General features: G+C 41.3%; 1 protein-coding gene across 3 annotated transcripts in view; it reads left to right on the forward strand.

Moving 5' to 3' along the window:
• Positions 1 to 17,034, forward strand: part of Rad17 (RAD17 checkpoint clamp loader component) — a 39,931-nt gene that overhangs the window by 19,076 nt on the left and 3,821 nt on the right. For all 3 annotated transcript variants that reach the window (XM_090331778.1, XM_090331779.1, XM_090331777.1), the window contains exons 13-17: positions 2,680 to 2,765; positions 2,961 to 3,107; positions 7,926 to 8,075; positions 12,244 to 12,364; positions 16,241 to 16,298. In XM_090331778.1, coding sequence (XP_090187904.1) covers positions 2,680 to 2,765; positions 2,961 to 3,107; positions 7,926 to 8,075; positions 12,244 to 12,364; positions 16,241 to 16,298 — 562 coding nt within the window. The remainder of the gene's footprint in view (positions 1 to 2,679; positions 2,766 to 2,960; positions 3,108 to 7,925; positions 8,076 to 12,243; positions 12,365 to 16,240; positions 16,299 to 17,034) is intronic.

Below are 17,034 nucleotides of genomic sequence, written 5' to 3' on the forward strand. Positions count from 1 at the left end.
AACCAGTAGAAAACCAGAAGTAGTGCTGTGGCTCAAGAAGTAGGGTTGTAGCCTTGAGCTGAAGAGCTCAGGGATAGTGCCCAGGCCCGAGTTCAAGCCCCATGACCAAAAAACAAACAAAAATCTACTCATATCTTTAGATATATGAAGTACAATTTGCTGAGATTAGATGCCAGTTTATTGAGAATATTAAACAGTAAGTATTAGTAGCCCCAAACTCTCTTAACACTAGGTCTGGCACTGAGATGAGTTGTCAGACAGCTCAGAGGCTTTTGCTCCTGATGTAGTTCTCTACTTTTCACTAACTTGCTGCCAACCCAACCCTCTGGGCCTCTGCATCCCTGTTGTCCATCCCTCACCCCCACATTATTCCTTCTTTCCATAAAATCCCAAACATCTGTTCTTTATGAAACAAGAACCAGTTGATAGCTTAGGATTCTGTAAAACAAAGACTGGTATTTCAGGGCCGGGAGTTTGGCCTAGTGGTTGAGTGCATGCCTAACATGCACAAAGACCCAGGTTCGATTCCTTAGTATCACATACATAGAAAAAAAGCAGGAAGTGGTGCTGAGGCTCAAGTGGTAGAGCTCTAGCCATGAGAAAGTCCAATGACAGTGCTTAGACCCTGAACTCAAGCCCAGGACTGGCAAAAACAAAATGAAACAAAACAAAAAACAACTGGCATTTCAAAATGGAAATCTTCATGTCAGCATAAGGAAATGACCATCATTTAAGTAGTATAGAAAATACTCACCTGTCAGTGTTTATTCTTACTTTGGAAAGTACCAGTGTAGTCTGATTCTTTTCTCTCCCCACCCCCCATAGTCATTTTTAATCCCTTGCATGAAGGAGTAACTTATTCTCTCAGCAAAGACCAGCATCTTTCCCATATGAAGTAATTGAACAACAATTCAATTGAATTGAATCCAAGCAAGAAAGCAACCTAGAGGTAGAAAGGTGAAATGGGAAGTGCTTTAAGAAATCGATTTTTTTTTGGGGGGGGGCCAGTCCTGGGGGCTTGAACTTGGGCATAGGTACTGTCCTTGGGCTTTCTATGTATGTGGTTCTGAGCGATAGAACCCAGGGTTTCATGCATGCTAGGCAAGAACTTTACTACTTGGCCATCCTCCCAGCCCCTGGATTTTGTTGCTGTTGTTGTTGTTGGATATGGGGCTTGAACTCTGGGCCTTGGCACTGTCCCTGAGCTCAAGGCTACCACCCTACCCCTTGAGCCATAGCGTCACTTTCCTAGATTTTTTTTTTAATGGTACCTTTGCTTGCTGGGAGAGCACTCACTCTACAATTTGAGGTACATTTCCAACCACAGAAATCAATTATTTAAGTCTATAAAAGCCACACTTTTTTTCATCAGCTTGCTGAATATTTTGCAATTCTGTATCTAAAATGTTGAAAATCTTCAAATAAAAGGTACTATTATATTAGGACACTGGTGGCTCCCACTTGTAATCCTAGTTGAGAGTCTGAGGGCCTGGAGTTCCACCTAGTGGTAGAGTGCTTGCCTAGCATACACAAAGACCCAGGTTTGATTCCTTGGTATCATATACATAGAAAAAGCTGGAAGAGGTGCTGTGGTTCAAGTGGTAGAACTCTAGCCTTGAGGAAAGCCCAAGGTTAGGCCCTGAGTTCAAGCCCCAGGACTAGCAAAAAAAAAAAAAAAAAAGCTAAGATCTGAGGATCTGGTTTGAAGCTAGCCTAGGCAGGAAAAACTCAGGAGATTCTTATCTCTAATTGACTAGGCAAACGCTGGAAGTGGATTTTTTTTTTGGGGGGGGTGGTCCTGAGGTTTGGTCTCTGTTCCTGAGCTTTGCATCTCAAGACTACCGCCCTACCTGGGTCTGGGTGTTGTCCCTGAGCTCTTTATCTCAAGGCTACTGGCCCTACCCCTTGAGCCACAGCACCACTTCTGGTTTTCTAGTGGTTAATTGGAGATAAGAGTGCTCGGGCTGGCTTTGAACCTCGATCCTCAGATCCCAGCCTGCTGAGTAGCTAGGATTACAGGCGTAAGCCACTGTGCCCAGCTTGGAATTGGAATTATGACTCGAGAAGAGAGCATCCTCACGCACACAAAAAAAAGAAGAGAGCCAGCATTGAGTATTGAGTGAAAAATCCAAACAAGAGCTTGAGGCCCTGAGTTTAAGTCTCCAGTACAAATACACACATAAAAATACAGTGCTATCGGACTGGGAGTTTGGCCTAGTGATAGAGTGCTTGCTTAGTATGCATGAAGACCCGGGTTCGGTTCCTCAGCACCTCACATACATAGAAAAAGCCAGAAGTGGTGCTGTGGCTCAAGTGGTAGAGTGCTAGCCTTGAGAAAGCCCAAGGACAGTGCTCACGCCCTGAGCTCAAGCCACAGGACTGGCAAAAAAAAAAAAAAAAAATACAGTGCTATCGGGCTGGGAGTTTGGCCTAGTGGTAGAGTGGTTGCCTGGCATGCATGAAGACCTGGGTTTGATTCCTTGGTCCCACATACATAGAAAAAAACCCGGAAGTGGTGCTGAGGCTCCAGTGCTCGATTGCTAGCATTGAGAAAGTCCAAAGACAGTGCTCAGGCACTGAGCTCGAGCCCAGGCCAAAAAAAAAAGGCAAAAAATACAGTGCTATGTAATTATAAAGATAGCATTTATTATCTTTAATAATTCTAGAAATTTCTTATAGGAGCACCTTTAGCTGAATTGGATTCACCTCGGCTACCTTCTCATTTATCAGAGCATGATCGGGATACATTACTTCTTCAACCTGAGGTAAGGTCTTTCATAACACTTAATAGTCTTTATTAAAATATATAATGTATTCCTTCTTGAATACTTATTTGTTAAATATGACATTTGAAATATGATGTAAAAATGTTAATCTTTTACAAATATATATATGATGTATTACATATCTAACTTCTGTGTTTTAACCAAAGTTATATATATATTTATACTCTTTTCTAGGAAATAGTACAAATGTCACACCTGCCAGGAGAGTTATTTAATTTATATCTTCACCAAAACTACATAGATTTCTTCGTGGAAATAGATGATGTTGTGAGAGCCAGTGAATTTCTGAGTTTTGCAGATATCCTCAGTGGGGACTGGAATGTAAGACTATTTTTTGTAAATATTGAGAAAAGTTTTTTTATACTTATTTCACATTTTGTTACTCTTCTTAGTTATTATGGTAAGTCTAATATAATCTAGTGTCTTATTAATATATAACTCTAAATTTTTGGAGGTTTTTTTTACCCCCCCCCTTTCAGCTTCTTTTGTTAGTACCTATATCTGCCCCTCATCCCCTTGCCTGTTTTATTTTCTTGTAGTGTGTGTGTGTGGTGTGTGTATGTGTATGTATGCATGTGTGCATATGTGCGGGTACTGGGGCTTAAAATCAAGGCCTAGGTGCTTGTGCTGAGCTTTTTTGCACAAGCCACAGCTGTGAACCATAGTTCCATTTTCAGCTTTTTGAGTATTTCAGTTGGAGTTTAGAGTCTCATGAACTTCCCTGTCCTGGCTGGCTTTGAATAACAGTTCTTAGATGTCAGCCACCTGAACAGTTAGAATTACAGGTATGAGCTACCAGTGCTCAGCTTGTAATTACTTTTTTTTTTTTTTTTTTTTTTTTGCACGTGGGAGAAAGGGAGAAGACTGGTCCTTGGACTTGAACTCAGGGCCTGAGTATTGTTGCTGAGCCTCTTTATATTCAAGGCTAGCCCTCTACCACTGGAGCCACAGCACAATCCCAGAGTTTGTTTGTTTGTTTGTTGGTTTTTAATTATTTCAAAGAAGACATGCTTTTTTTCTTTTTTTTTTTTTTTTTTTTTTTTTTGCCAGTCCTGGGCTTGAGCTCAGGGCCTGAACACTGTCCTTGGACTTTCTCAAGGCTAGAGCTCTACCACTTGAGCCTCAGCACTACTTCTGGCTTTTTTCTATTTATGTGGTACCAAGGAATCGAACCCTGGTCTTCGTGCATGCTAGGCAAGCACTCTACCATTAGGCCAAACTCCCCTAATTCCAGCATTTTTTGAATGATTTATTGGCGATAAGTATCTCATAGACTTCCTGCGTTGGCTGGCTTTCAACCATGATCCTCAATTTTCAAGCTCCTGAGCAGGTTGGATTACAGGCGTGAGCCACCAGTGCCTGGATTGTAGGTTTTTTTTGTTGTTTTGGGGTTTTTTTTGTGGGTTATGGGGCTTAAACTTGGCCTGAGTGCTGTCCCTGAGCTCCTGGGATCAAGGCTACCGCCCTACCCTTGAGTGAAGCCTCACTTCCCATTTTCTAGAGGTTAATTAGAGATAAGTCTCAGGTCCTTTTGTGCCCAGGCTGGCTTTGAACCTTGATTCTCAGATCTCATCTAGCACGCCCAGCTAGTAATTAATTTTTAAGTTATTTTAAAATTAATATATTCTCAGAAAATTAAAAGGATAAGAGCTGTCCATCTTGTTATACTAAAGAGGCAGAGATCCATAGAATTGTAGTTCAAAGCCAATCCAGACAGAAAAGTCCATGAGTTTCAAACTCCAAAATAACCAGCAAAAATCTGGGCTGGTTGGATGTCGGTGGTTCATACCTGTAATGTTAGCTACTCAGAAGCCTGAGATCACTGGGTAGCAGTGGCTTCATGCTTGTAATCCCAGCTACTCAGGAGCTGAAATTTGAGGATTTGGTTCAAAGCCATCCCCAGCATGGAAATCCACGAGACTTTTTGTGTTTGTTGTTTTTGTTTTTGGCCAGTCCTGGGGCTTGTGTTCAGGGTCTGGGCTTTTTCCTCAAAGCTAGTACTCTTACCATTTGAGCCACAGCACCACTTCTGGCTTTTTCTATGTATGTGGTATCTAGGAATCTAACCCGGGTTTTTGTGCATGCCAGGCAAGCATTTTACTACTAGGCCAAACTCCCAACCAAGTCTGTGAGACACTTCCTTACAATTAACCACCAGAAAACTAGAAGTGGTGCTGTGGCTCAAAATAGGAAAGTGTTTAGCCTTGAACTGAAGAGCTCAGGGACAGAGCCCAGGCCCCATGACCAACCAAAAAAAAAAAAAGAAGAAGAAAAAGCCTGAGATCTGAGGACTGAGGTTTGAAGGCAGTCAGGACAGGAAAATGCGTGAGACTCTAATCTCCAATTGACCACCAAAAAGATGAAAGTGGCGCTGTCTTCTTAAGTGATAGGGCACTAGTCTTGAGCATAAAAGCTCTGGGACAGCATTCAGGCCCTAAATTCAAACCCAAAACCAACACAAAGAAAAACTAGGCTGGTAGTGTGGCTCAAGTGGTAGAATGTCAGCCATGAATAAGCAAGACAAGCGCAAGGTCCTGAGTTTAAAATCCTGTACCAGTAAGCTGGGTGTGGTGGCTCACAGCGATAATCCTAGCTACTCAGGAGGCTGAGATCTGAAGATCGCTGTTCAGAGCCATCTGGGGCGCTAAAGTCCATGAGACTCCTATCTCCAGTTAACCTCCAGAAAACTGGAAGTGGCACTGTGGTTCAAAGGGTAGGGTAGTAGCCTTGAGCTGAAAAGCTTGGGGACAGTGCCCAGGACTGTCAAGCCCCATAACCCACAAAAAAATAAAAATAAATAAACCCTGTACCAGAGGGGGGGGGGAGAAGAAAGGAAAAAAGCTGGGTACTATGATGTTACACCTGTTACACTTTTGTGAGAAGTATAAATAAAGTATGATAGTCCAAGTTGACCAGGACATAAACTCAAGTCCTCAAAAAGGGCAGGTTTCAAGTAGAGTGCCTGCCAAGAAGTACAAGGTCCTGAGGCCCTGAGTTCAAGCCCCAATACTACCTGTGCTGAAGTTATCTTCCTGCCTCAATTTCCCAAGTAGCTGAGCCACCATGTTAAGCTTCTATGATTTTTCTTAATATGCTAATACTATGCCCATCAGTATAACTGCCACTAACTGTGTGACTATTTAAATAAATTTATAATTCGGTTATTCAGCAACATTAACCTCATGTATCTAGTACCTTCTGTATTGAAAGGCCAACTATAAAACATTTCCATTATAGTAGGAAGTTCTGGACAGCACTTTTGATATGTTAATATTTATTGTATGTATTGAAATAGCAATAACTGTGATATAGAATGTGCAATACTGAACAGTTTTTACTTAATATTGCTCAAGGCTTGCACTCTACCACTTGAGATACAGAGCTACCTCCAGCTTATTTTTGTTGTTGTTTATGTTGTACTGAGGAATCAAACCCAGGGCTTCATGCTTAGTAGGTAAGCACTCTTACCACTGAGCCATATTCCCAGCCCTTTTTAATTTTTTTTTTCTTTTGGTGCTAGTCCTTGGGCTTGAAGTCAGGGCCTGAGGACTATCCCTAAGCTTGTTTTTGTTTATGGCTAGCATTCTACCACTTAAGCCACTTCAGCCTTTTCTGTTTATGTGGTGCTGAGGAATCAAACCCAGGGCTTTGTGCATGCTAGGCAAGCACTCTACCACTAAGCCACGTTGCCAGCCCTTACCTTTTTAAAAATTTGATTGCAACAATGTGTTTGTACATTTTCTTTTCTTATTCCCCTTTTTTTCTTTTGGTTGGTCATGGGGCTTGAACTCTGGGCCTGGGCATGTCCCTGAGTTCTTCAGCTCAAGGCTTTTGTTCTACCACTTTGTTTTCAACTCAGCACCATCCCTTAGCTTTTTGATTCAAAGTTGGCACTCTGCCACTTGATTTACCACTCTACTTCCAGTTTTTGGTGGTTAAGATAAAGAGTCTCTTGGACTTTTCCTGCACTGACTGTCTTTGAACCAGAATCCTCAGCTCTCAGCCTTCTGTATAATTAGGATTACAGTCATGAGCCACCATTGCCAGGCATGATATATATATATATATATATATATATATACACACATACATATATATATGCATATGTGTTTGTGTGTGTGTATGAATTACAATGTGATGGTTTGGATTCATGGGAGGTGATCAATTCAGTAATAAGCATATCTGGGATGAGAGTGTGGCGTAGTGGTAGAGTGCTTGTCTACCATGCATGAAGCCATGAAGTTCTAGTTCTCAGTACCACATACACAGAAAAAGGCAGAAGTAGTGCTGTGGCTCAAGTGGCAGAGCACTATCCTTGAGCAAAAGTGCTCAAGGACAGTGCAAGGCCCTGAATTCAAGTCCCAGGATGAGATGTAGGGGGAGGGGAAGCATATCCATTGCATTGCCCTATTTTACTTTTTTTTTTTTTGCCAGTCCTGGGCTTGGGCTCAGGGCCTGAGCACTGTCCCTGAATTTTGTCAAGGCTAGGGCTCTACCTCTTGAGCCACAGCACCACTTCTGGCTTTTTGCTACGTATGTGGTACCGAGGAATCGGACCCGGGTCTTCGTGCATGCTAGGCAAGCACTCTACCACTAGGCCAAACTCCTGGCCTCCATATAATTACTTTTTTATGAGTAATTGAAACCAATTACTACAAGTTATGGGAAGAATAGTACATGAAAATCTGAGTGTCATTACTTAGTGGTCATTATTTTTTACATTTTTCAATAATTATATATTTGTTTTGTGCTAAATAATTGGAAAGTTAATTTAAAACATTATACATGAAGAAAGACATTCATACCCGAGAAATTGACATTTAGTTAACATTATTTTAGCATTGTATTATCCTTATTTAAGTTTCTCCAAGTTGCCTTAAAAGTATATTTCAGATTGCTTCCTGTGCTCTCATCTAATTCCCAGAAAGGATTTCCCCATTGCAAATGATTCTTATTTTTTAAATAACTTCATAGCACTATCATATTTAGGCTTTGATGATGTTGAAAGAAATGGATGCAAAGCAACTAAATTTAGCTTTATCTTTCTGTATATTGGTAGTACCAATTATACTACATTAATCTCTCTCTTTAAATCTCTTTATAATTCTCTCTAATTTCTCATCTTGTCTCATTTGTTAGTCACGCTCTTTACTCGGGGAATATAGTACATCTGTAGCTGCAAGAGGTGTGGTACATTCCAACAAAGCTCGAGGATTTGCTCATTGCCAAGGAGGAGGATCAAGTTTTCGACCCTTGCACAAACCTCAATGGTTTCTAATACACAAAAAGGTAACAAAAAGTAATTGTAACTGTTGCCACAGGCTCACATCTGTAATCCTAGCTAACTAGGAAGCTGAAATTTGGAGGATGAAGCCAGCCCAGGCAGAAAAGTTCTCAAGAATCTACCAGTTGGCAGCAAAAAGCTGGCTTTTGTAGATAAAGCTCAGAAGAACAGAACCAGTTAAGCAAGCAAGCTAAATAAATTTGAGTCCCTTAATTCAGACCTCAGGACTGGAGGGAAAAAAGAATTGTACCCTTTGATCGGGCATATTGGCACAAAGAAGTTATAGACCAGCCGATCTAAGATTGCCTGGGCTACATTGTAAGACTCTGTGAGACGCTTTGAATTATGTAATTTGAACTGTGTTATATATGAGTTGCACTTCAATAATGTTATTGTTTTGTTTTTGTTTTTTTGCCAGTCCTGGGGTTTGAACTCAGGTCCTGGGCTTTCTCAAGGCTCGTGTTCTACCACTCGAGCCACAGCACCACTTCTTGCTTTTTCTTTTTGTTGTGTTAGGTGGTTGTGGTAGTCATGACACTTGAACTCTGGGCCTGGGCGCTGTCCCTGAGCTCTTCAGCTCAAGGCAGCTTCCCGACCCTTGAGCCAGGCCCCACTTCTGGTTTTCTAGAAGTTAATTGGAGATAAGAGTCTCAGGTCCGGCCATCAGTTTGGCCTAGTGGTTAAAGTGCTTGCCTAGCATGCGTGAAGACCCAGGTTCGATTCCTCGGTACCACATATATAGAAAAAAGCCGGAAGTGGTGCTGAGGCTCAAGTGGTAGAGCTCTAGCCTTGAGAAAGTCCAAGGACAGTGCTCAGGCCCTGAGCTCAAGCCCAGGACTGGCAAAAAAAAAAAAAAAAAAAAAAAAAAGAGAGAGAGTCTCAGGTCCTTTTGTGCCTTGGCTGGCTTTGAACCTTCATCCTCAGATCTCAGCCTCCTGAGTAGCTAGGATTACAGGCATGAGCCTGGCCCCAAGGGTATTCTTTATTGAAATAGAGGCAGTAATCCAAAGGTTCATATGGAACAACAAAAAGAGCAGTGCATGTGATATTACAATTCCAACCTCCAAACTCTACTATAGACCCATAATAACAAAACCGGCCATGGTATTGGCACAAAAATAGACAAGATCAATGGAACAGAATAGAAGATCCAGAAATAAAACCTCATACTTATAGTCAACTTAAATTCGACATAAGAGCCAAATATATACAGTGGAATACACAAAGCCTCTTCAATTATTGGTGCTGGGGAAACTGGGCAGCCACATGCAGAAATATAAAAATTGATCCCAGTCTGTCGCCATGCACGAACATTAACTCAAAATGGATCAAAGACCTTATTATCAGACTTGAAACTCTGAAATGCTACAGGATGGAGTAGGAGAGACACTGGAACTCACAGGCACAGGTAGAAACTTGTTGAACAGAGTCCCAAAGTCACAACAGATTGGAGAGAGACTCAACATATAGAACTTCATAAAAATAAAAAAGTTTCTGCACAGGCAAAGGCATAGCTACTAAAGTAGAAAGACAGCCAACCAACTAGGAAAAGTTTACCAACAATACATCAGACCAAGGCTTAATATCCAATATCTACAAGAACTCAAGACACTAATCCCTTCCTAACCCAGCAAATCAATCACTAAATGGGCAGGGAACTAAAGAGAGAATTCTAATAGGAAGAGCTAAAAATGGCAAAGAGATGTATGAAAAAGTATTCATCGTCCATGGTCATAAAGGAAATGCAAATAAAAACAGCCCTAAGATACCACCTTAGCGCAATCACAATGGCCAATATTCTGAATTCAGACAATAAATGCTAGTGGTGATACGGAGAAAGAGGAACCCTACTGCACTGCCGGTGGAATGTAAACTAGTATAACCACTCTGGAAGTCAGTTTGGAGGTTCCTGAAAACACTAAAAATAGACCTTTCCCTAAGACCCAGCCATACCACTCCTAGACATTTACCCTGAGCATCATAACCCAGGATATGATAAGGACACATGCGTAGCCATGTTCATCCCTACATTATTCACAGTAGCTAAGCGATGGAAACAACCCAGATGCCCCACTACAGATGAATGATTACAAAAAATGTGGTACAATGGAATACTATATAGGCACCAGACAAGATAAAATAATGGCATTGGCTGGGAAGTAGATGGAACCAGAACAAATCATGTTGAGTGAGATAAGCCAAGACCGAAGGAACAAAAAGCACATGGTCTCTTTGATATGTGAATATTAGATCCAAACAATGCAAGAGTGATGATTCAATACTCGGGTATTCAAGGTCACTGACATAAACTTGGAGATATAGACATATAGTCTATAGACTTTGATATATAAATCATATATATCTATGACATACAACAACTCAATTTAAATTTTGTTCTTAAATTTATGTGCCAGTGAGTGCATATAGAGATTCCATTCTTGAATACTTGTTTGTTAAACTTAACATTTGAAATGTGATGTAAAAAATCAGTGTTAACAGCCAGGCGCAGTGGTTCATGCCTGTAATCCTAGCTATTCAAGAGGCTTTGATCTGAGGATCTGTTCAAAGCCCAGCCCAGGGAACTAAAGACCTTGAGATTCTTATCTACAGTTAACCACTAGAAACTAGAAGTAGTGCTGTGGTTCAAGGGGTAAGGAGGTAGCCATGAGCTGAAGAGCTCAGGTACAGGGCCCAGGCCCTGAGTTCAAGCCCCATGATCGACAAAAACAAAACAAAAGGTGTTAATAAAATCTTTTAATTAAAAAAAAAAATACATCATTGATGCTGAGCACTGATGGCTCCCAATTGCCATCTTAGTTACTTGGGAGGTGGCTGAGTTCCTCTGGATCTCAAGTTTGAAGCCAACCTAAGCAGAAAAGTCCTCGAGACTTCATCTCCAAAATGACCAAAAGCAGGGCTAGAGGTATATGGCTCTTGTAGTAGAGCACCAGCCAAGCAAGTGTGAGGCCCTGAGTTCAAACTGGTACCACCACCAAGAAAAGATATACTATAGAAAGCAGGTGTAGCGGTGCATGCCTATAATGAGTAACAAAGCAAATTTAAGGCCAAACTAGGATATAGAGGAAAACTGTATGTCATAGGAAAAAAGAAATAATAAATAAGCCAGGTACTGGTGGTTCATGCTATTCAGAAGGCTGAAATCTGGGCACAGAAGACCATGAGACTCTTAGGGACAGCGCCCAGGCCCAGAGTTCAATCCCTACAACCAACAAAACAAAGCAAACAAACCCACTAAATCAAAAACACTCTAGTATATAAATTTAACTTAAAATTAAGTTTGGGAACCGGGTGCGGTGGCTCAAGTCTGCAATCCTAGCTACTCAGGAGGCTGAGATCTGAAGATCAAGGTTCAAAGCCAGGCACAAGAGGACCTGAGACTCTTTATCTCCAATAAACCTCTAGAAAACTGGAAGTGGGGCTTGGCTCAAGGGTAGGGAGGTAGCCTTGAGCTTCAGAGCTCAGGGACAATGTCCAGGCCCAGAGGTAGGTGGTAACCTTGAGCTGAAGAGCTTAGCACCCAGGCTGAGTTCAAGCCCCATGACCCACCAAAAAAATAAGTTTAAGGGGCCAGGAATTCGGCATAGTGCTAAGAGTGCTTGCCTAGCATGCACAAAGACTTGGGTTCAATTCCTTGGTACCACATACATAGAAAAAGCTAGAAGTGGTGAAGAGGCTCAAGTGGCAGAATGCTAGCCTTGAAAAAAAGCCCAAGGACAGTGCTCAGGCCCTGAGTTAAGCCCCACAACTAGCCAAAAAAAAAAAAGTTGGAGGTTTCTTGTGCTCCATGGTGACTTGAACACCTGTAACATGTGCTAAGAAATGCATTGATAGCCCATTCATTGTGGTTCTTATAGAAGCCTGGATTGTGTAGGTCAGTTGGGCAATATGGCCTCAATTCAACCTAGAACCTGCAATAAGCATGAGATATGTAAGGTCATTGCTAATGTCTCAGGTTTTGCTGGGAAAATAATGAATTAGATAAGCTTATAAAACAAATTTTTGTTTGTGCACATGGGGAAGTGAAGGAAAATATGAAGGTTGGGATTAGTACTGTGCTGCATGAGACCTTCTCCTAAGAAGTAAAAAAGTGTATTTGTCTAGCAATGTATAACTATTTTTAATTTTATTTAACCTTTATTCTTCTCCATATAGTATCGGGAAAATTGCTTGGCAGCAAAAGCACTTTTTTCTGACTTCTGCCTTCCAGCTTTATGTCTTCAAACCCAACTATTACCCTATCTTGCTCTGCTCACCATCCCAATGCGAAATCAAGGTAATAGCAAGCTTTGCTTTCCTCCCAATGGTCATGATTTATAACAGTAACTTACTGTAAGTTAAACTTACTCTGTATATACAGTACATAGTGAGATAAAATGTTTCCCTCCTTCCTTTCCTTTATTTTTTTTGTATTGGTATTATGGCTTGAATTCAGGGCCTTAGGCTCTTGGGCCTTGTTTTTTTATGGCTAACACTCTACCACCTAAATCAGACTTCCATTCCCTTTGTGTTCTTCCTTTTTTCTTTTAATATGTGTTGTGTGTTGTATGTATGTGTATATACACACGTGCACATGCATGTGACAAAACTAGAGCTTGAACTCAAGACCTAGGCACTATTCCTCAGCTTTTTCACTCAAGGCCACCACTTGAGCCACAGCTCCACTCTTTACTTATTGGTGGGAAATTGGAGATAAAATTTTGACAGATTTTTCTGCCCAAGCTGGCTTTGAACCCTAGTCTTTACATTGATCTAGTAACTAGAATTGATGATAGTGTTGAGCTACGATAGCACCTGGCTTCCCTGTTTTAGATCCAGAATTCATACATGCTTTTTGTTGAAATAAATTGAAAGCATCTCCCTTTCAACCACCTAACTAACACTAGACCAGAATTCAGACTTTTCTGGACTTTCTTTTCTTTTCTTGAATTTAGTAATATAATTGAATAATATAGTAAGTGAAACTAACATTTTTCACTTAGTATACAAGTTAATGTCACAACAGTAATGCTAAATTGCAGTCAGATATTACTAATTTTTTGAGGATTATTATTTTGTATGTGCCTCTGCATTCCAGTGCTGGGGCTTGATTAAATTCAGGGCCTGGACTCTATCCTATAACTTTTGTACTTAAGGCTGATATGCTACACTTGAGACACAGTTTCACTTCAGCTTTCTGGTCACCCTGTAATTCTTTCTACTCAAGAGTCTGAGGGCTCAGAGTTCGGCCTAATGGTATAGTGCTTGCCTAGCTTGCACAAAGACCTGAGTTCGATTTCTCAGTGTACCACATTTATAGAAAAAAGCTGGAAGTGGTGCTGAGGCTCAAGTGGTAGAGCTCTAGCCTTGAGAAAGTCTAAGGATAGTGCTCAGGCCCTGAGCTCAAGACTAGCACTGGCAAAAAACAAAAAAACACAAGAGTCTTTGCCAGGTGCCATGGGTCACACCTGTAATCATAGCTACTCACTGATATCTCAGGATCAAGGTTCAAAGCCAGCTGGGTACAAAAAGGGCCTGAGACTCTTTATCTCCAATTAACCTCTAGAGAATGGGAATTAGGGCTTGGCTCAAGGGTAGGGCAGTAGCCCAGGCCCAGAGGTAGGGTGGTAGCCTTGCGCTGAAGAGCTCAGGGACAGCACCCAGGCCAGGAGTTCAAGCCCCACGACCCACAAAAAAAAAAGAGAGAGAGAGTCTGAGATCTGCTAAGGACGCCAGTGGATCATGTCTGTAAATCCTAGCTATTCAAGAAGGTGGGGATCTGAGGATACTGATTTGAGTATAGCCTGGACAGAAAAATCCATGACACTCCAATAAACTCCAATAACATGACACTCCAATAAACTAAAAAAAACCTGGAAGTGGTGCTGTGTATCAAGTGGTAAAGCACTAGCCTAGATCACAAAGAGACTCAAGAACAGCACACAGGTCTTGAGTTCCAGGACTGCCAAAAAAAAAAAGTCAGATCTGAAAGTTGTGGATCAAAGCCAGCTGGGACAAGTTGGGATTCGGGCTGGGAATTTGGCCTAGTAGTAGAGTGCTTGGATAGCATACACGAAGACCAGAGTTCAATTCCTTGGTACCACGTACATAGAAAAGAAAAGCCAGAAATGGTGCTGTGGCTCAAGCCTTGAGAAAACCAAAGACAGTGCTCAGTCCTTGAACGCAAGCCCAGGACTAGCAAAAAAAAGAAAAAAGCCAGAAGTGGTGCTGTGGCTCAAATGGTAGAGCTCTAACCTTGAGAAAGCACAAGGACAGTGCTCAGGCTCTGAGTACAAGTCCCAGGAGTGGCAAAAAAAAAAAGTCTATGAGATTCTTTATCTCCAGTTAAGCAACAAAAAGATGGAAGGGTGGGTGGTATAGCTGAAGTGCCAACCTTGAGAAGAAAAATCCAAACAAGTGCACAAGACACTGAGTCACTGAGTTCAAACCCCAGTGCTAGTATAAAAACAAAAGCAAGCTGGGGCCAAGTACAGTGGCTCATTCCTGTAATCCTAGCTACTCAGGAGGCTGACATGTAAGGATTGAAGGGCAAAGCCAGCCCGGGCACTGAAGACCAGGAGACTCTTATCTCCAATCTAGAAAACAAGAAGTGTCTCTGTGTGGTTCAAGGGGTAGGATAGTAACCTTGAGCTATAGAGCTGAGGGACAACACCCAGACTCAAGGGTAGGCCAGTAGCCTTGAGCGAAACTGCTCAGGGACATCCCCGAGGCCTAGAGTTCAAGCCCCAAGACACACAAAAAAAATTAAATTAAAAAATTTTTAAAAATTCGGGTCGGGAGTTTGGCCTAGTGGTAGAGTGCTTGCCTACCATACACGAAGAGTCAGGTTCATTTCCTTGGTACTGCATACGTAGAAAAATGCCAGAAGTGGTAATGTAGCTCAAGTTATAGAGCTCTATCCTTGAGAAAGCCCAAGGACAGTGATCAGGCCCTGAGTTTGAGCACCAGGACTTGCACAACAAACAAAAAAGAAAAGAAAGAAAAAAAAAAAGCAAGCTGGGCACTGTTAGCTCACCTATTATTGTACTCAGTAGGCCATAGTTCAAAGCCAGCCTAGGCAGGAAAGTCTATGAGACTTTTTTTTTTTTTTTTTTTTTTTTTGCCAGTCCTGGGCTTGGGCTCAGGGCCTGAGCACTGTCCCTGGATTTTCTCAAGGCTAGGGCTCTATCACTTGAGCCACAGTACCACTTCTGGCTTTTTGCTACGTATGTGGTACCGAGGAATCGAACCCGGTCTTCGTGCATACTAGGCAAGCACTCTACCACTAGACCAAACTCCCGGCCCTATGAGACTTTTCTTTCCAATTAAACACCAAAAAGGCTGGAAATGGAGCTGTGACTCAAATGGTAGAGCTCTAGCTTTGAACAACAACAAAAAGAAAACTCAGGAGTAGCACCCAGACCCTGAGTTCAAGCTCCAGTGCTGTCACATACAGATATTGTACATTTGAAAAATACTACAAGTAGATTTTCATCCTATGGTCTACCAAAAGTATGAGTGAGTTCCTGGGTACTGGTAGTTCATGCCTGTAATCCTAGGTGCTTAGGAGGCTGAGATGGAAAGATATTGATTCAAAGCTAGCCCTGGAACAAAAGTTTGTGAGCCTCTTATCCATAATTAATTACCAGAAAACCAGAAATAGTGCTATGGCTCAAAGTAGTAGAGCACTAACCTAGAGCTGAAGAGCTCAGAGACAGTGCCTAGGCCCAGAGTTGAAGTCCCTTGAAGGACCAAAAAAAGAGTAAAATGGCATACATGTAAACTTGAGTTAGCCATTCCATAGTGTACCCATGTATTAAATGTCATGTTGAACAACTTAAACATATACAGTGGGAGGGGTGAAAGTGGGAGAAAAACATGGGAAAGGGTATATCAATGTTCAAGAAGTAATGTACCCACTATCTGATGAGTGTAACTGTAACCCCTCTATACATCACCCTGACAATAAAGTACAATAAAAAAAAAAAAAAACTATATACAGTTTTTACTTTTCAGTTGAAAAAGAATGATAGTGGGCTAAGAGTATGGCATGAAGTGGTAAAGCCCCTGCTTAGTACACTTGAGACCCCTAGTTCTAATCCCAGCACTACCAAAAAGAAAAGGAAAAGACAAAGAATGATGGCATTAAAAAACTTTTTAAATATGTTTTCAGCTCAGATTTCTTTTATCCAAGATATTGGAAGACTTCCTCTAAAGAGACACTTTGGAAGGTAAGCTGGTTCATTGAATGTACTCAACTTACAGTCAATAAATGTTCTATGTAAAATAGAAAAATATATACATTATACCAACTGATTAAATATGTAATTACATTGTAGTGTCTTAGTCTTATTAAAAATATCAAACAACAAAATCCTCTAATTCAGTCATGTGATTCTAGAAACCTTTGTAGCTTTCTTATGTAGAGATGTTCTCAGTCAAGGCTTGAAGATTTGCACTGACAAAAAAACTCCTTCCGTCAGGCGTGATGGCTCTACACCTGTAATCCTAGGCACTCAGGAGGCTGAAATCTGAGGATTAAGGTTCAAAGCTAGCCTTGGCAGAAAGGACCTGAGACTCTTATCTCCAGTTAATGGCTAGAAAATGGGAAGTAGGGCTGTGGCTCAAGGGTAGGGTAGAGCTGAAGAGCTCAGGGACAGTGCCCTGGCTCAGAGTTCAAGCCTCATGCCTCACAAAAAAAAAAAAAAAAAAAAACCTGCTTCCAAAGTAGCAGTATCCTATTTCCTTATTTTAGAAAATCAGACACACATACAAAAGAGAAAAAGAGCTTCTAGAGTAGTACCAGTGATCTAGACAAATCTTATCTATATTATTATTATTATTTTGCCAGTCCCAGGGCTTGCTCTAGGGACTGAACACTGTCCTGAGCTTTTTAGCTCAAGGCTAGCACTCTACTTGAGCCACAGTGCCACTTCCAAATTAATCTTACAAATAAAATGAAATTAA

This window comes from Megascapheus bottae, chromosome 4, assembly GCF_031878675.1.
Source record: "Megascapheus bottae isolate mThoBot1 chromosome 4, mThoBot2.hap1, whole genome shotgun sequence".
NCBI classification, from domain to species: domain Eukaryota; kingdom Metazoa; phylum Chordata; class Mammalia; order Rodentia; family Geomyidae; genus Megascapheus; species Megascapheus bottae.